Source organism: Nycticebus coucang, chromosome 1 (genome assembly GCF_027406575.1).
Source record: "Nycticebus coucang isolate mNycCou1 chromosome 1, mNycCou1.pri, whole genome shotgun sequence".
Lineage (NCBI taxonomy): Eukaryota > Metazoa > Chordata > Mammalia > Primates > Lorisidae > Nycticebus > Nycticebus coucang.
Window position 1 is genome coordinate 187,596,443 of NC_069780.1, and position 20,425 is coordinate 187,616,867.

Consider the following 20,425-nt stretch of genomic DNA (forward strand, 5'->3'; position numbering starts at 1 on the left):
TTCAGGGGGGAACCAACTGTGCATCCAGCACCAGCACATGATGTTTGATTAGCCTGCCTGCTGAGGTGCTTCTGTGAAAGAAATCGAAACTGGGCATGGTCTGGCTTCATAGGATGCCGTGGGTAGGATGTGGGAGAGTGATGGCAACGATGGCGTCACACACCATGCACTCAGAGCAAGGTGGTGTTCAAATCCAGGTCCAGTCTGCACTGGGGACAGCACTTTAAAACACTCATCAGTAAACTGTAGGGCTTCAAGAACATGGTGCCACTGTGATCAGAGGACTGGGAGTAGAGGTATCACCTACGGAAAGAATAGGGATGTGTTCCCTGGAAAAATGAAGCTTTCCAAAGGCCCGAGAACCTTCTACAAGCATGAAACAGGAGGGATGGAATCAGTAACTCTGGCTACAAAAGGAGGACGGAAAAATTAGACCAATAGCACAGAAAAGCAAATACGATGCAAAGGGGACTCGTATAACAAATAGGACACTCCAACAATCGAATGTACAAGAGTGAGAAACAGAGCTTCTGCAACCATTCCAACGTGGACTGCAGCCCTGGGCTGTTAGGTGAAGGCCTGTTAGGTGTAGAAGTCCCAATATGGGCTGTATTACCCCCAAAATACACACACACATACACACAAATACATCGTGGTTCTGACTTCTGGTACCTCAGAAGGTACTAGAATGTGAGCTTATTTGGAAATGGGTCTTTACAGCGGTAATGAGGCTAAAACTAGGTCACTGAGGAAGAGGACCCAATCCAACATGATTGGTGTCCCCAAAGAAAGGAGAACTTGGACAGGGTATGCATAAAGGGAAGACGGTAGGAACAGACTCAGGAAGCCAGCCACCGACTACCCACGGACAGGCCTGCAACAGGTCTTCCCTCACAACCCTCCCATGGGCTGGTGCCCTTGGCCTTGGACTTCCAGCTTCCAGGACCATGAGACAATCAATTTCTGATGTTTAAGCCGCCCAGTCTGTGATAGTTTGTTACAGCAGTGCTAGAAAACTAGCACGGTCTGCTCCCCAAACACACGGCACCTCTTGTGAGGGGTTGAGCAGATCTGTGTGGTCCTAAAACCAACTCATTGCCAATCTAGAATCTTTCAAAAATAGATCCCAGACCCTTCCATCAGCAAAGACTCTCATTCAATTAGGTCAGGACTGGGACCCCATATTTGCATTTTAAAAACAGTCCCAAGCTAGAGCAATGAGTGGTAGATTGGTTTAGCGCTGCTGGATGGACCAACTTGGGAGCATTCCCAGCTGTGTGGCCTCTGCATGGATCGAGGCAGAGGGGAGGCTCATGCAGGTGAGTCTCTGTGTGTGTGTGCTCACGTCCGCAAGGTCCTCAAACTTTTTAAACAGGGGGCCAGTTCACTGTCCCTCCGACCATTGGAGGGCCGGACTATAGTTTAAAAAAAAAAAAAACTATGACCAAATTCCTATGCATACTGCACATATCATATTTTGAAGTAAAAAAACAAAATAGGAACAAATACAATCACACGGCCTCATGTGGCCGGTGGGCCGCAGTCTTCATTGCAAGGTTCCACTCGTGTATATGAGAGAAGCAAGGTAAAGCACACAGGTTTGCTTGATTTGTCTCTGCTAAAGTTGACCTTCATTCCAGACCAGTGGTTCTCAACCTGTGGGTCCCGACCCTCAGGAACTAACTATATTAAAGGGCCACGGCATTAGGAAGGTTGAGAACCACTGTTCTAGACCCAGGTAGCAGCACCAGCAGCCACGTCCTGCCTGCCTCTGCCTCTGCAGCTCCAGCTGAGACCACAAAGCTTCCCTGACTTTGCAGCCACATGAGCAGGGCCACGGGGCAGCAAGGGCAGTGGGAGCTGTATCAGTGCCCCGCTGTCTGCAGCTCCCACCAGGCTGCTGCAGGCACCATCAGCTGCCGGAGCACAAGGGCTTCTTTTCAGAGTGAATATAGGATGAGGCTTGAATTTTTACGAAGTCCAGACTTTGGCATCTGTGATACGGCATCGTTTCATTTTCAAAGAAAGAAATGGCTCCTTAATCCAAGGTGAGCATTTTCTGCATTTTGTTTTATATCAAATTAGCTCGTTCATAGGAATGAGATCCTTTTCCCACGTGAGCTATGTTATTTCATCTGTGCAGGAAGGCAGGTGAAGGCTCACCTGAGGCATCCGGCCCGTTCCCAGAGCAGCATGCTAACTAGGAGAGGACAGGCAGGCCCTGGGCATGTTTGCAAGTAAGTATAGACATCTGTGGAATAACAGTGCACCTTAAAAGAGCACTGATTTACTTATTCCCTGTGTAATATTTTCCAATTTCTTTTAACATAGACAAAGCAGACTGAACAAATTGGGGCGGCGCCTGTGGCTCAGTTGGTAGGGCGCCGGCCCCATATACCGAGGGTGGCGGGTTCAAACCCAGCCCCGGCCAAACTGCAACCAAAAAATAGCCGGGCGTTGTGGCGGGCGCCTGTAGTCCCAGCTACTCGGGAGGCTGAGGCAAGAGAATCGCTTAAGCCCAGGAGTTGGAGGTTGCTGTGAGCTGTGTGAGGCCACGGCACTCTACCGAGGGCCATAAAGTGAGACTCTGTCTCTACAAAAAAAAAAAAAAAAAAAAAGGCTCAGACTGAACAAATTATATTGACCTGAAAGCTCTGTCATTCCCCAGTTTATCTCTTTTCTTTTTCTTTACAGTTGTCAATAGCTACATGACAAATTATCCCAAAACTTAGAAGCTGAAAACAACAAACTTTTTTTTTTAATCTCAGAGACCCTATTCCTGGTTAGGAATCCAGGCATGGCTCAGCTGGGTGCCTGAGGCTCAGAGTTTGTCATGAGACTATAGCCAAGCTGTGGGCCAGGGCTCCGTCTCATCTGAAGGCTCGAATCTGGAGGTGGTGGGCGTGGATCTTCTTCCAAGTCACTCACACGGTTGTTGGCAGGGCTTGGTCTCTTGCTACACGACCTCTTTGCAAGGCTGCTACACTATGACCGCTGGGATCCCCCAGGGTGACCAAACTGAGAGAGACAGGGAATGCCCAAGACAGAATGTCACCGTCTTTAAAAACCTAATCTCAGCTGTGACACCCCATCACTTTTTCCGTATTCTATTTACTAGAAGCCTTCACTACATGCAGCCAATACACTCAAGGGAAGGAGATGATACAGGGCATGAAATGTGAGGCGGAGAGGTTGACCAGGGTTAGGTCAGTAGCCGCCTACCAACGTTTCAGCATGGAGTGTTCTTCCCTGTCTGTGTCACAGATAGGAAGGATGGCCCCCTCTGGAAGGATCTACCTAAATTATGTCAGTATATATGTAAGAAATAAAGAGTTAAAAATAAATCATGAAAAATCCTAAAGCAATCCATTACGGGAAATACTGAGTACAAAGTGCTTTGCTCTCACATCTTTACTATACCTTCAACAGGGCTAACCTATAAAGGAGGGCACCCTTGGCCTGATTCTACATCTGCAAGTCAGTCTGGGCCCAACCCTGGGATTCTGCCTTTGTTGGTGCCTGAAGTAGAATAAGGATTGCAAACCATCCACAAAGGGACAGACAGTAAATATATTTTACTTTGAGGACCAGATGGCCTCTGACACAACTATTCAAACCTGCCACTGTGCCCCTGGTGTGATTCCGTCCTGCGCGGCTGTCCCTTGGAGCAGTAATCGTTTATCTCTGTCTGCCTTCTCGCCCACCTAAGTGCGCGTCACCACCTCAAGGAAGATTCGATGGACATGGACATGAGCCCCTTGAGGCTCTTTTCGGTTGTGAACTAAAGGCCGACAAAGATTATCACTTTAAGGTGGATAATGATGAAAATGAGCACAGTTATCATTAAGAACAGTCAGTTTAGGGGCTGGTGCAAAGGATGAGTTGCACATTATTGAAGCAGAGGCAATGAATTATGAAGGCAGTCCAATTAAAGTAACACTGGCAACTTTGAAAATGTCTGTACAGCCAACGTTTTCTCTTGGGGGCTTTGAAATAACACCACCTGTGGTCTTATGGTTGCAGTGTGGTTCAGGGCCTGTGCATGTTAGTGGGCAGCACTTAGTAGCTGTGGAAGAAGATGAAGAGGAGGAGGATGTGAAACTCTTAAGTATGTCTGGAAAGCCATCTGCCCCCTGGAAGTGGAAGCAAAGTTCCACAGAAAAAAGTAAAACTTGCTGCTGCTGAAGATGATGATGATGAAGAAGAAGATGGCGATGATGATGGTTTTGATGATGAGGAAACTGAAGGAAAAGCTCCAGTGAAGAAATCTGTGTGAGACCCTCCAGCCAAAAATGTACAAAAATCAAACCAGAATGGAAAGGATTCAAAACCATCAACACCGAGATCAAAAGGTCAAGAATCCTTCAAAAAACAGGAAAAAACTCCAAAACACCAAAAGGACCTAGTTCTATAGAAGATATTAAGGCAAAAATGCAAGCAAGTATAGAAAAAGGTGGGTCTCTTTCCAAAGTGGAAGCCAAGTTCATCAATTATGTGAAGAACTGCTTCCGGATGACTGACCAGGAGGCTATTCAAGATCTCTGGCAGTGGAGGAAGTCTCTTTAAGAAAATAGTTTCAACAGTTTGTTAAAAGTTTCTGTCTTATTTCATTTTGGTAACAGTTATCTGGCTGTCCTTTTTATAATGCAGAGTGAAAACGTTCCCTACCGTGTTTGATAAGTGTTGTCCAGGTTCCATTGCCAAGAATGTGTTGTCTAAAATGCCTGTTTAGTTTTTAAAGATAGAACTCCACCCTTCACTTGGTTTTAAGTATGTATGGAATGTTATGATAGGGCACAGTAGTAGTGGTGGTCAGACAAGGAAATGATGGGGAGACAAAAATATACATGTGAAAAAAACTCAGTATTTAAAAAAAAAAACTGCCATTGTGACACAGAAGCAACCATAAATAATACAAAATGAATGACCATGGCTATGTTCCAATAAAACTTGATTTAGGCACAAGGTGAGACTTCACTCACAGGCTAGTTTACCAACCCTGGAGAATAGCCTGTATTCTAACTGAGAATAAAACAAAAATTGCAATAGAGGTATAGTAGAGCTAGTACATTACTATTTCTGAGAATGCTTCACCATAAATATATGCAAATTATATTAAGAGTCTGTACGACAATCACCATTCATTTAACAAGCTGTGTGTGGCTGGGCTTGATCACTCACAGCTGTCATGCTGGCACTGTGGGAGGCTGAGCTGGAAGATCACTTGAGGTCTGGAGTTCAAGACCAGACTGAGCAGTAGCAAGACCCCATCTCTACTAAAAGCAGAAAAATTAGCCAGGTGTAGTGGGGCGTACCTGTATTCCAAGCTATTCAGGATGCTGAGGCAGGAGGATCGTTTGAGCCCAAGAGTCTGAGTTGAGGTTGCTGTGAGCTTGGCTGAGGCTATGGCACTCCAACCCAAGTCTCAAAAAAAAAAAGTGTGTAAGACTGTTGAACAAATGGGGTGAAGATGGTACGATCTGGAATCTTTCTTTTGTCCTCCTAATAATGAACTTCAATGTAATCAGCTGGAAGCCACTGATATCACTCCTCAATGGTGGTACCATTAGTTTCTTTAAGTTGACAATATGACCAAAAATAAAAATCACTGGGCTGTTCATGAAAATCCCATCTTGGAAGACACAGGTAATAAGGTAATAAGTGAAAGAAAAAGTTCATTAATATTAAGTACTAAACCTGAAAAATAATAATAATAAAAGTACTAAACCTGAAATGAGGAATAGGAAGAGATTTGGCCACAAAATTTTTTAAGGCTGAGATCCTAGAAACAAGAGTCAGGTAGTCACAAGTCTAAAGAACCTTCTCCTTCCTAATCCAGCCTCATAGCCAGAGATGTCTGTTATTTCAGACAACAGGCTGGCAGCTCCTGGGACTTCCATTCCATCCTTTCCCCGGCATCTCAGAGATCCCGGACCCTGCAACTCAGTTCGGTGTGTGCCCTGAGTGTGGGTCTTTCGGAGGGCAACATTGGGCAACAGCAGCCTCAGACGGCCACATCACCACTCACCACAGCCAAGGAAGATGCAGCAATAGTCACGTCTTTCTTGTGCCCTTCATGGGAAGCTGTGAATCAGGTGCATTTGTGGTCTCCTGGGACAATGGGAAAGCTGTTTGTAATCCCAGTCCACTAACCCATGCAAACAGTCAGCATCTCCTCAACTGTGATCAAAAATTTATTTAAAGAGATTTAACTTTAAAAAGAGACATTGATGCGATGTTCATAAATCAATGAGCTAAATAGTAGTCCTCATAAGTGTTATAAAATCTGTTAATGATGCTTTCTGTGGTAAACATATTTTTTAATCATTAACTCCCTTTCCTATAGGTTCTTTTGAAATGCCCCAGCCAACACATCACAACACACAACATTCATTTACTAAACAATCATGTGAAAAATATAAGGAGATACAAGGAATTCAAAACTGCTGCAAAATTCTGAATCCTAGCAGGCTGCAGTCCCTTGGAAACTCTAGATCAAGGGACATCGTGGTTCTCACCCCTCAGAAGACATCAGAATCACCAGCAGGTCTGAGGGAGACACAGGTTGCTGGGCCCCAGCCCAGAGCTGATGAGCAACAGACGTGTGGTTGGTTGAGAACTCAGATTTCTGCACAAACTTATAGTGATATAGATGCTACTGGTCCAAGGACGGGACATGGAGAACCATTGCTCTAGAGGGCAAACGTTTTGTTAAGGGCCAAATAAATATTTCTACTTTGGAGCCTACATCTGTGGCAACTTCTCTGTTGCAACTTCTTAGCTCTCGCATTATAGTGCAAAAGCAGCTAAAGCCCATACATTGACACATGGTGAGACTGTGCCCCAGTAAAACTTTATTTACTTCGGTCTTTAGCCTGAGTTTACTGACCCCCTGCTAGAGAGAATGAGGAACTCTCTTCAGAAGACTCGCTCTGACTCTGGGGCATGAACAACTGAAAGGGACAAAGTGTATGTAGCCTCTCCTACCCCAGGCTTCTTCCCAAAGGATCTTGCTGGCTTATAACATGAAGCAGAAATGCCTTGGCACCATCTTTCAAAATACGTCCCAAGGAACTGTCTTGAAACAACAGAGCATGTTAACATTGGAAAGCTTCAGAAACTGGGGTGTTATTCAGCATTTCAGATTGTTTTAGAGGGAGAATGCCAGAAGCTTACCTCTGTCACTTGTCACCATGTACAGTTTTGGCTTCCAACAGACTGGTGATAAGCTCTGAGAAAGCTGGAGCTTTATCTTCATGTTCTAGAAAAGTGCCTGGCATAGGGAAGTGCTAAAAAATATTTTGTTGAATAAAAGGAAAGCTATGCAATGGATAAATCCCTGTCTAGCCTTGAGATTTCTGGATTTGCCCTCAGAGTCTAGTAGCCAACTATGCCCCCAATTGTACAAACAATCCTCCCAGAATAGGACCTAGGGAGGGAGGCTCTAGGTCAGTGCGTGTCGACCAGCACTACCCCACTTGATGAGGACAGAGTTCCTTTCAGTCTCTAAGCAACAGTAGCAGCCACAGCTTGCTGCTTGGAACCTCAGGAACCATTTGGCTCTCCAGGCACCTAAATGGAAATTGGAAAAGTTGGAAACAGACACCAGGGAGCCTGGGATCAAAGCAAAGAGCCTAGGAATGTTGATGGAAAGGGAATGACCAAAGCCTTGATGGGACCAGACAGACTTCTGGTATCAGACAGGCCAGCAAGGTAGTCAGTTTCAGAGGGGTGGAGATGGGCAGGGGACCAGGAAAGCAGGTGGGACAGCATGATGGATCCCTTAGAGTGGAAGTGACCTAAATGTCCCTTGGTAGACGAATGGATCCAGAAAACGCAGTGTATGTACAATGGAATAATATTCAGCCTTGCAGAAAAGGAAACACTGTCATCTGCAAAAACGTGGACAGACCGGGAAGACACTGAGCAAAGTGAAATAAACCAGACACAGAAAGACAAATACTGCGTAATTCCACCTACATGAGCAAACTAAAATAATCACTCTCATAAAAAAGTAAAATGGTGGTCGCCAGAGGCTGAGGAAGAGGGAAGGGGAAGTTGGTGATCCTCAGATAGAAAGCTTCAGTTACATGAGACAAGTGTATTCGGGAGATCTGCAGCGTGAAATTGTGACATTGCGACATCACACCTGTGGTTAACAATACTGCGTGTGCACTGAACCGTCTGTTAAGAGGGTAGGTCTCGCTTTAAGTGCTCTCAACACAACGATACAGGAAAATCCACAAGAGGCAATGCTTTTTGTTGATGTGCTATTTGCAAGTTAGCAAGGAGAAAAACCAGAAGCTGAAATCTGAAAATACTCCAACTAGCTAGAAAATTTATATGAGATATAATCAGCGGTGATGAGCAAAGTAAAGGACAAAGCCAGTGAGGTCATTTTGTAGCTTGCGTCATTAACCAATAGTCATGATTTATGAACACTATTCCCTACACGGGGTAAGTCTAGGAACTGATGCAATTCTCTTAGACATGTTTTACAACTTGGAGTTACACAAGGTTTGGGGTTACGAGAGTTCATGCCTGATGGATAGAGACAGGCTCTGGGACAGAACTCTTTGATAACAGGAATGTCTTTATCTCTTAACATCAAATTTTAGAACCTGGCACAATGGTGCACGTCTATGATCCTAGCATTCTGGGAGGCCAAGATGGGAGGATCTCTTGAGCTCAGGAATTCAAGACCACCCTGAGCAAGAGGGAGACCCCGTCTCTACTAAAATTAGAACAATTAGCCAGGAATGGGGAGAGGGGCACATAGTCCCAGCTACTCGGGAGGCTGAGGCAGGAGAACTGCTTGAACCTAGGAGTTTGAGGTTGCTGTGAGCTAGGTTGATGTCATAGCTATGGCACTCCAGTCTGGGCAAAAGAAAAAAAAAATTTTTTTTCAGAACAGACTGATAGGGAGGACCAGTAACTTCTGAGCTCTGGACTGATGACAAGGCTTCTTTCTTAGCTCACTAGGTTATAAATGTTCTCTCCACTTCTGCTTCTTTATCCACATCCAGGAAGGTCATTTACTGCAAAGTTAAAAGAAGTTAAGGCCCAAGAACACTGATGCTCTCGGAGTCAGAGCTTGAACGGAAAGCCAGGCAAGTGGGAAGGCAGAGCTGAGCATGTTAGGCAGGGCTCCCAGAGAAACAAAGCCTACAGGACACGTGTGGTGCCCAGAAAGACAGAAACAGAGAGATTGAATTTAAGGAACCGGCTCACGAGATTGTGGAGGCCACAGTCAGAGTCAGTCTTTTTCCTCTGAAGGCCTTCAGCTAATTGTCTGAGGCCCCAGGAGTCCTCTCCTTAGTTCTATGAGTCCTGCCCACATTCCATAAATATTGCAATAAAAACTCAGAGTTCATTTCTCTTTCTGGAAAAGAATGAGAAGAGAAAGGAATAACAACATTGTTAAGTGATAAACTACATCCAGACTAAGGCTGGCCCAGCATATTATTAACATCCCCCAATATTTGTGCTGAGCAACGTAGTATCAAGCTGCACCTTCCCTCAATTTGCATGGAATGCTTCAGCGCACTTCTTCATCCAAACGCCTGGTCATTCTTTGTTAAGGCAATGAGTGGTTGGGTTGCAAGTCTCCAGTGAGCTACTGAAATTGTTTATTTTCCTTTATTTCTTCCATGTCCAAAGGTAGTTTATTAATTTGTGTCAGGGAAAAGTTCCTGAACCATGCTGCAGAGGGTCCCTCCAAATGTAAAGGATGGCTTTGGGGATTGTTCTTATCCAGATTAACAGCAATTGTACTTCCAACGCTCAGAACTTTTTTTAAATTGAGGAAATACGAAACTGGCTTTTCTGCAAATACTGAGGACTGGGATCTGACAGAAGTCATTATTTACAATTGTCCCCAGCCTGCAAAGTCACAGGCAGATACTTCAGCCTGAATGGAATAATTAATCAATTATGGGAAATCACTGGCTGAGAAGAAAGAGGGTTTCAAAAGAAACCAGTAGCTTTAGCGAGAAAAAATAGGCTTTAAATTTGTTGGGGGAATTATTCGCCTTCTCTAACTCCAGAATAGTGAGAGAGAATACAGCTGAAATGGGAGGAGCCCAGAGGAACCTTCCAGACTCACGTTTCTTTATGCTTGTTAACCTAGATTATTCAGCAATTACTGGGAAACTTTAAGGTTATGATACAAAGAAGTTAGCCCATGTTCACACTGATTCCTAATAAAGAGCTGAATTCACCAATAAATTAATTTAAATCTTATAAAACACCATACTTAAAAACCCCTTCTATCAGCTAGGTGATCGAGTTGACATTTTCAGGGATGAGTCATACTGACGGCAGGGACCTTTGACACAGCATGATGAAAAAGGCACTATGGTCCTCTTTCCAAAACCTGTAACTCTTGTTTAACAATGAGAAAAACACCAAACACAAATTGAGGGCCAATCTGCAGAATAAGATAGTTGAAAGAAATTGCTGTCTATCTTTTTCTGGAAGTCTGGGGGGACACACAACAGAATGTGAAATATGCTGGTAGGACTGTTGAGAAGCCGTGATTGGCTTTTTTCTTTGGACATTACCCTGTTTTTTAGCTTTTCCAAAGCATATTGTTTTTGAATTTTTATTTTTGTATTTTTTTTTTATTATTGTTGGGGATTCATTGAGGGTACAATAAGCCAGGTTACACTGATTGCATTTGTTAGGTAAAGTCCCTCATTGATTTTTGTATTTTTGAAAAAGGTGTTCATAAGAAGTACTTCTCCCTCAAAGTAGTCAAAACATCCATATGGCCTATTGAGAAATGTGCAGTTTGCAGGAAAAATAAGCCAACAGTCTTCTGTTTGAGATCTTTGGCCACCCCTCACTTAAAAGCCTGTGAAAACAGCTCTATGGAAAAGTGGTGTCTATCTTTCATAAAAAGGTGTGAGTAAATATAAGTTGGTTTCATAGAAGTACTGAGTACATTGGATACTTTTTCCTCCATTCTTAAGATACTTTACTCAGGAGAATATGTTCCAGGTCCCTCCATGTAAACATAAAAGAGGTAAAGTCTCCATCTTTTTTAAGACTGCATAGTATTCCATGGTGTACATATACCACAATTAATCCATTGAGGGGTTGGTGGGCACTTGGGCTTCTTCCATGACTTGGCTATTATGAATTGAGTTGCCATGAATAATCTGGTGCAAATATCTTTTTTGTAAAGTGATTTTTAAGTAAATGAGGCGAAAGCTGTATTAATTAGTTTGATGTAAGCACTCCAAATTGCATAAAAAAACAACACATTGTACCCCACATATGCATAAATGTATTCATGATCTATGTATATATGACTTAATTTAAAAAAAGAAAAAGAAAACTGGTGTCATTAACACTATCAAAAGTCCATGAGGGCCTGACCCACCTTTATGGAGGTTAGAAAGCATAGCAGAAGGGCTGAATGGATCCAGAAACAGCTGTGGAGCATAGAAGCCCAGAGTGTGGAGGCTGCCACTGTCCTTGGAGTGGACAAAGCCATGCACGCTCCCATCTGAAGGGGCTGCCCAGTGTCTGAGGCTGCCTGGATGAGGGGAGCCCAAAAGTGTCCCCTGCTGACCCAGGCCACCTCTGGCGTGATACCAGCTTAGCTTGTAGGCCCCGCCCATGCAGACTGACAACCCCACTGCCTACAGGGTGGTGGTGATTTTATTAGTCCAAGTTCTTTTTAATTCTTCATCTTAAACCAGTTAAGTGTCTAAGGTGTGATCTAAAACACCAGGTCTCAAATAGTGGCCTGGGGACCCCTGGAGATTCCTTCCCTACATGCCTTCAGGAGGTCTGGGAGGTCAAAACTGTACTTCGGACACTACTAAGATGTTCTTTGATGTTTCCCACCTTCAATGGACAGTGGGTCCATTCGGGGGCTACATCATGGGCTATGGCAGAAACTGAGCACAGAGGCAGAGGTGATAGTCCCCCTGCCTTCTGTCAGCCGGCCTGAGGCAGCCCCTCCTGGCCCTACATCAACCTGGAGCAATCACGATCTGGGGACGGAGGGCTGCAGTCTCCCACCTCAGTGCTCCTCATCAGCTGGTCGCCACCTCCGCTTCCTGCCAGCTGGAATGGCTCACCCCCCGCCCTGTCCAAAAAAACCTGCTCAGTGTCACCCACAAACCAGCGAGAATCTCTTACAGTCCTAGAGCATTCATCAGGTTCTGCCGGGTATTGTACGTTCACTGTGGTGTTTCTCTAAAATCTCTAAAAAGTCATGGGTTTTGAGCAGACTTGCATTTAGTTCTTTAAAGTTTACAAAGCATTTTCAACATGCTGTCACATACTTCTTGTAAACACTCTAGAGGGGTTCCTTATCATCCCCATTTTAAGATGAGGTGCAAGGTTCAAAGAGAATAGAGTTTTCCTGAGGCAACACAAGTGATGTACTGTTGGGCTGGGTCTCACACCGAGGGCTCCAGACTTCCAGAGTCTCGTGCTCCTGAAACTATCTGTCTGCCCTTCTGCTCTTTGTTTCTTTCTTAACATGACATTTTCACACACAAAGAACATTCTGAAAGGTTTTCGTGCATTTTTTAAGGGCAAAAGAACAAAATAATGTCCCAATTCGCTAAATCCTGGATAGATTCTTAAAAAAAAAAAAAAAAAAAGGTTAAAAAATGTTGCTCTTCAATTTCAAGTTTAAGGTTCCTTTGAGATTATTTTATCTTGCTGAAAGACTCTTTACTCTTGATGCCGTTGCCACATCTATTTTTTATACTTATAGTAATATATATCCTTATACGATATTGCACATGAGGAGATAAGTGCTAAGACATAATATTGAATAACTATTTGTATCCTCAAGTAAGATGGGTATTATTGCCTCCAATGTGGAACTGTAATCACAGAATGTATTATATGAGTAGTTTGCAGAAGGCCAAATAATGACTCAATGGAAAAGCCGGAAATAAAAATTAACCTTACTCCTCCCTCCAATTTTCTGCTAAAATACATTTTTCATAAATAACTTACAAGGCCTTTGAAATTCTGTTGGAAATCTGTATTCATGGCTGCATTACTCTCATCATTTCTGCAGTTTCCATTTTCTAACTTTGAAATAAAGATAAGAAAAATATTTTACCAAGGCTCAGGATGGCTATTTTTTCTTTAAATATTTTTAACTAAAGTACAACCTTATATGTGACTAAAATTGACCTCCATGTTCTGTATTAGCTGTTGAATTACATTTGATGAATGTTTGAAAGTGTTTCTCAATTATCCTGCATCAAGTGACAAGTTCAGACCCAATTAAACGTCAAAGATTGCTCATTTGTGTGTATCTATGTAAGATGTGATAGTCTATCCTTTCTGTTTGACTTTGGGACATGCAAATCCTCAAGTGTTTTGTGTGTGTGCATATTATATAAATAATATTTAAATTAATACTATTTAAAGCTTACATAACATAATTTAACAAAAAATTTCCCGGATGTCACAAAGCAAAGTCAAGAATGACGGATGCCCTCCCCACATGAGCAAAATCAACAATGGAAAAGAAAGTCTGTGTCATTGTCTTAGTCTGTTTTGTGCTGCTATAACAGAATGCCTGAGACTAGGTGATTACTAAAGAATGCAGACTCATTTCTTACAGTTGTAGGGGCTGGCAAGTCTAAGGTCAAGGTGCCTGCACCTGCTGAAGGTCCTCTTGCTCCTCATCTCATGGCAGAAGGTAGGAGGGCAAGAGAGCACAAGACAGAGGAGGGAGGGACTGAACTCACCCATCCATCAGGAGCCCACTCCCTCAGTAGCTAACCCATTCCTGCAATAATGGCATTGAACCTTCCAGGAAAACAGAGCCCTCATGACCTAATCGCCTCTTAACAACCCCACCACTCAACAACATTGCATGGGGATTAAGTTTCAAACATGAGAAGGGACACAAAGAAAGAGGCTTCAAGGAGGGTGGGAGGAAAGAAAATCTGGCCTGCTGAACCAGGAAGTCTGGAGGGCCCCTAAGAATGTGGGAATGAAGTGACTTAGGTAACCAATAACCAACAGAAAGGAGCAAAACTGCCTGCAAAAAAAGCTGCAGATGGCCAATGAGAGACTTGCAACCGGTTTCAGACACAGAGAGTATTTATACCCCTGCAGGCCTTCCCGCCTCTCTCTGCAAGTGCTCTAAACTTTCTCCTTGTTCTTCCTAAATGAAAACTCTGTCACCCTGAAACTTGTTTAGGTGACTTTTGCTTTCTGTCCACACTGCCAATGGCCACATCAGCTTTCAGTTTCCACTCACTTTTGCTTTGTACTACCTCTGTGCCTTGGTTGAACTTTCTAGTTCAGCCAAGTGATCAAACTAGGTTAACTGCATTTGGGGAACTGGGACTCCCTTACCCCCAACAAAACATACGAGCTTTGGGAGACGCAGTCGAACCATAGCAGTAGTGAGTAAGATCATAAAAATTCCCAACCATGAGACCATAGCATGAGAGGACAAAAAGTAGGGACCAGCTTGGAAGAAGAAAGCAAAGTTCATTGAACTGACTGATACGTGAGGTTATTTTAATACGCCCTGGGACAATTTGTGTATTTCATGAATGCTGATTTACAAAAACAAAAACAAAAACTCCCTTTGCAGAAATAACAGTATGTTTTCTAGTATATTGTGTCTCACAAATCACTTTTAAATGTACAACCAGTCCTGTGGCAATTGCTGGGCTCTCTTGGGTCTTCCCACACTACCTACCAATCCTTATTCGGCCCTTCAGGGTACAGGTTGGCCATCACACAGGGCAGAGGACTCCCTGTCTCCGTATTCTGTGAGAAGTAAATGAGAAGATGCAGAGCTGTGTAAGTGTAGCCACACTTGGTCAAGCTCTTAATTCTTATAGCATCCCTGAGAGGCGCACAGGTGTTCATATCTCTAACTTGCAGAACGTGAGACTCAGAACGGTGTAGGGATGTAGCCATGGTTACAGAATGTCTATGCGGGGAAGAGCACCTGCATTTTCTGTTTCTTCTTTGAATACTTTTTTCACTGTCCACAGCATTCATAGTAAATAGTAGCTTAGATTCAGCCCCAATTGGGATTAGAAAACAACCTATTTAAAGAAGAGAAAATGGCTCCTTAAACTCTATTTGGAACTAGCCAACAGTGGGGGGAAAATGGGATTGGGTCTTAGAAAATCCAGCGTTGGTCCTATCTTACTCTCACCAGAGTTGTGTCCCTCACAAAGGCAATAATCCTTCTCTTCTACATTTTGTTTGTTTTTTGTTTTTGTTGGTAAAATGGGTCAATCTTCTTCTTTCCCAGAGTTTTTGTGGGATTCAAGTGAGATTGTTCATTCAACAATTCTAGTAGCTTTTGAGTGAGTACAACTGCAAAAAAAGCTTCCAATGGGCAGCACCTGGCGTTTGCCCTCAGCATCTAGGACTGGTGGGGCTGCACAGGGCCATTTATACACACACATGCACAAAGGTGCACACTCACACCCGCCCACACGTGCATACACAAAGAAAGCACTCACAAGAGGAAGTGAGTGTCAGAAAAGACGAATGGCCAGGCGCTGTCTCTGCACCCTGTATAGTTTTCATTCTCTGTGCAGTTCACATTGGCTGCTCTTCATCCAGGTATCAGTTGTGAGAAATTATATGAATTTACATTCTAGAATTACGAGGAGAAAACATCTACCCAGTGCTTCTGCTGCACACACCCTGGTAATAGGTGCTGGGAACACGGTGGTGGGCAAGGCAGGTGAAGCGCCTCTCCTCCTGGAGCTCACATTCTGGTTAGTGGAGAAAGACAGCAAATGAGCAAATAGATGAGAAATTTCAGGTGAGGACCAAGTGCTGTGAAGAAAGTGAAACGAGGTTGAGTGGCAGGGCTGACTGCTTCAGATTTCATGGTCCAGGTGGGCCCTCTGAAAAGCTGACTCCTTTGGAAAGAGTGAGAAGGAGTTGACCATGCAAGGACTGGAGTAGACAGCTCCCATGGTGAGAGCGGCTCCTGCTGAGGCCCAAAGGGCAGAACTGGCTCGTCCCACTAGAGGAGCATCAGGAAGGCCAGGGTGGCCAGAGATGCCAAGAGGGATGAGCTCAGAACCAGGTGGGACCTGCACCCTGGAGCCATGCATGCTAGGGTGCAACCTAGGCTGTGGGCTGTCTATAGGGTAGCAACCACAGGGACTTTACCCAACAGGGATTTGTTTTCTATACAACAAAAAAAGTCTAGAGGAGGAGTCCATAGCTCTGCAGTTTCCATGGAGTCTCAAGTGCCTTTGACCTTTCTGCTCTGCCACCTTTGGCTTTCCTACCCTCTTGATTGTAGCATGATTGCTCTTCCTGTCTTCCATATATGAATTCAAAGAAGGACAAACAATGAGGAAGAACCATCCTCATATTACGAATCTAAATTTCCCTAGAAATTGCCCCGATAGATTCCCACTTACATTGTAATGGCCAGAGTTGTGTCATTTGGCCACCCCTCGCTGCAAGAGAGGCTGAAATATGTTTTTCCTTTTCCCCTCAAGCTAAGTTCATTACCTTCCAAAATAACAGTATTTCCTTCAGTAGGAATGCTGCTGCTGGTTGACAGGTTATCCCACACTATAATGAGGAGCGTGGATGGTATTCTAGATGGGAAGCTATTTGTAGGCAGGTGGGTGAATCAGGAGTCCTTTTCTGAACATGTGAAGTTAGGACTTGGCTATCACAACAGATTGTCCCAATCATTGTCGTTATGGAGAACAGGTCACAGGTGAAGGCCTCAGGGCAGTCTGGTGCTGTCTGGGGCCACCAGGGCCCCTATGGAGCTATTCTCCCTCATCCAGAGGTTCCTTTTTAATAATACCATGTGTTATTCAGTCTAAAATTCCATTATTTATAACATGTAACTTTATGTATCACTAAGAGAAAAAATGTTGCCAATTAAATCGACACAATGTTTTCTTTCAACCTACCATTTTTTGCTTTTCCTTTTGAGAAATAGTTCTTTCAGACTTATTAGGATATGCATTTTTAATCATACAGCATCTTTACACATACATAAAAATAAAGTATTCATAAAATCAATTGGTTAAGTCAGGCGTCCTCAAACTGCAGCCCGTGGGCCACATGAAGCGGTGTGAATTGTATTTGTTCCCATTTTGTTTTTTACTTCAAAATAAGATATGTACAGTGTGCATAGGAATTTGTTCATAGTTTTGTTTTGTTTTGTTTTTAACTATAGTCCGGCCCTCCAACAGTCTGAGGGACAGTAAATTGGCCCCCTGTTTAAAAAGTCTGAGGATGCCTGGGTTAGGTATTATTAAAACTTTTTCTTTCTTTTTTTTCTTTTTTTGTAGAGACAGAGTTTCACTTTATTGCCCTCGGTAGAGTGCCGTGGCATCACACAGCTCACAGCAACCTCCAACTCCTGGGCTTAGGCAATTCTCCTGCCTCAGCCTCCCAAGTAGCTGGGACTACAGGCGCCCGCCACAACGCCCAGCTATTTTTTTGTTGCAGTTTGGCTGGGGCTGGGTTTGAACCCGCCACCCTGGGTATATGCGGCCAGCGCCCTGCTCACTGAGCCACAGGCGCCGCCCAAACATGATTGTTTCATTTCTTTTTTTTTTTTTTTGGCAGTTTTTGTTTTGTTTTTTTTTTTTGGCCAGGGCTGGGTTTGAACCCACCACCTCTGGTATATGGGGCCAGCGCCCTACTCCTTTAAGCCACAGAGAATCCAAGTCAGTATGTACAGATTTCTCTCAGTCTGTTCCATCAAGAAATGCGTGTCTCTTTAACAGAGTGCTCTACTAGCCCCGTGTGGTTGCTCATCCTACAATTATAGCAGTTTGGGAGGCTGAGGTGAGAGGATTGCTTGAGGCCAGGAGTGTGAAACTAGCCTTAGCAAGAGCAAGATCTCAGTCTCTACAAAAAAATTAAAAATTAGCTAAGCATGGGAGGCTCAGGAGGATCTGAGCCCAGGAGTTTGAGGTTGCAGTAAGCTGTGATGATACCACCACATTCAAGTCTGGGGAAAAGAGCAAAAAAAAGAAAGAAAGAAAAAGAACAAAAGAAAGAACAGAAAAGGAAAAAAGTGATCTACCACTTGTCTCAAAAAAAAGAAAGAAAAAGAACAAAAGACAGAAAAGAAAGGAGAAAAAAGGTGCTCTTTGATTTCAGGATTTTCTTCTAAGCTGCTGATACCCACATGCAAGTTGTGATGGGAATGCAAGATAATGATAGCTTTTTCACCGCTGTTGCCTGGCAAACAGCTATACTGCTATTAATGACGTTAAAATATATGTGTGTGGAAGGGACAGTGGTACAATGTGTGGTACGTACATTCTACACGCACTGTCATGCACAAGAGTCGGGCAGCACGGAGTTAGACATCTAGGCCGAGAAGACACAGAGGTGGCGGGTGGAGGCAGAAACAGTCATGGATTTGCAGATTTAGCATCCGTGTGTGTAGGGATGATAGACATCTGCATGCGGTTGCAGAGGGCCAATGCTGAGCCTTGGGATACTCAGATGTTTAGAAACCTAGAAGTGGAGGAACAGACAAGCCAACCGAGTAAGCAGCCGTGTGGCCTGTGGATGACAGGGCAGTGATGTGGCATCTCCGAAGCTAAGGGGGAGAAAGATGGCGGGTTGCACTCTGGGCCGCTGAGAGGTCGAATGGAAGGCAGTGGAAAAATGACCACTGAATCTGGCAGCACAGAGGTCATGAGTGACCTCATCAAAAGGACTTTCTGGGTTTGGAGGCAGCCGGGCCAGAGACAGAGGAAAATCGTATAAACTGGACTGGGTTTAGGAAGGAATGAGAAGGGCAGAGGGGACCAATCTCTCTGAACAGTTTTGTTGTCAAAGGCAGAGGTACAGCTAGGAGAGGCGGTGCGTTTCCTTCCCTGAAGACACCGGCAAGGGCCTATCTGAACGCTGAGCCAGCAAGGGGTGTTCCATCCGGCAGAAGTTGGCCAACTGCAGCTGCAAAGCGCTGGGGAAGGCGAGAGGTGGCGACGCGGAGCATAAGAGCCAAGGGGCAGCTTTGGAAGAGTCAAGGGTCATCAGCTCCGAAAGAGCGGAAAGCACGGGGTACCAACGCGACCCGGCCAGGGGTCCCAGAGCCGCACCCCCCACCCCAGTACAGGGTTTTAACGAATCCCCGTCACCCTCGGGCGCCGACTCACTCCCACATGGGACCTCGTTTCCGCACTTCATTAGGCGCCGCAGTGCTAGGCGACAATGACATTTAGCAGGCGGCCCCTTCCCGGGCGGCTCCCCTTAGCAACCACCGCCGTCACCGTCGGACGAGGGCTCGCTCTGCTGAGCGCGTTCCAGGCACTAGCCAGTTTCACGCTGGACCTCTTTTAACTTCCTACAACTCCTTGCACGCCCGCCTGCCTAGGGCCCGCCCCCGTTTCCCCTTCCCCTCCACCGCCTCCTCCTCCACCGCCGCCGCCACCGCCCTCCGCCACACCTTCCACGTGGCGCTGCCGACTGCGCATGCTCTGTTCTCGGGACTCGCTGGTCCGACGGGGCGGGCGGGCCGCAGTGACGTCAGCGCGCACGCCGCGGGTGGGCCGGGCCGCGCCACGTCGGACACACCAAGTATCTGGTGTGTCTGATCCTCTCGCCCCCTCCGCGGCGCTCGCTCGCACACTCCCGCCGGGCCCCCGAGCCGCGCCGCCGCCGCCAGTGCCCCAGCCCCTGGGAGCCCAGTCGCGCCATGTCGTCGCCTCCCGAAGGGAAGCTAGAGACTAAAGCTGGACACCCGCCCGCCGGTACTGACTCGTTTCACTTTCTCTCCCTGCGCGGGTGCCGGCGGCGGGCTCGAACCCGCGGCCACCGGGGCTCGGGGCGCCGGGCGGGGGCTCCGCGGGAAGGGGACTCGGGACAGGTCCTGGTGCTCTGACGCCCTCGTGCAGGGGGCGCTCGGGCTGTAGCGACCCGTGCGGGACCCGCCGCGTCACCGCCCGGGACTCGCTGCGGTCGGGGACCTGCCTGCTCCGGGGACTTTGAACTTTGTCCCGCGCTGGTGAAGACTCGCCGGTGTGTAAAGTGCGGAACTGCATCCTTGTAGGAGTTGCACGCGGCTTAGGATGACTTGAGGAAGCCCAGTTGCACAACTTTTTAAAAACAAATTTTGGCGGCTAGTAGTTACTTAGAACGTGCAAGGGTTTTTTTTAAGAGTACAAACAATTAAAAGCTAGTGTTTTTAACATCATGGCAACAATTACAGGCTGACAGCATTTCATACTGACAAAAGAAGCAAAAAGCGAAAGAGTTTTTATCATTCATCCACTCACTGGGACTTATTTTCACCCCCAGTTTCTTTCGCATCCAGATTTTTCTCTGAATTGCTTTTTCTTTTTTTAAAGCAAATCCTGAGCTTCTAAGGCAAGGAAGTTAAATTCAGGAAAGAGCCATCTTTCTTAGAACATAGGAATCGGAGCGGCCTTGCTATTGGTGCCATCTCTTCCCCTTT

General features: G+C 45.3%; 1 protein-coding gene and 1 pseudogene across 1 annotated transcript in view; both read left to right on the top strand.

Annotated features, from left to right (window-relative positions):
* The first annotated feature begins 1,247 nt into the window (after positions 1–1,247).
* On the top strand, positions 1,248–4,566 carry LOC128591506 (nucleophosmin-like; annotated as a pseudogene).
* A 14,997-nt stretch (positions 4,567–19,563) lies between these two features.
* DAP (death associated protein) overlaps positions 19,564–20,425 on the top strand; it is a 62,830-nt gene continuing 61,968 nt past the window's right edge. Inside the window, exon 1 of the mRNA XM_053592983.1 lies at positions 19,564–19,721. Within this exon, the coding sequence (XP_053448958.1) occupies positions 19,667–19,721 (55 nt within the window). The 5' untranslated portion in view covers positions 19,564–19,666. The remainder of the gene's footprint in view (positions 19,722–20,425) is intronic.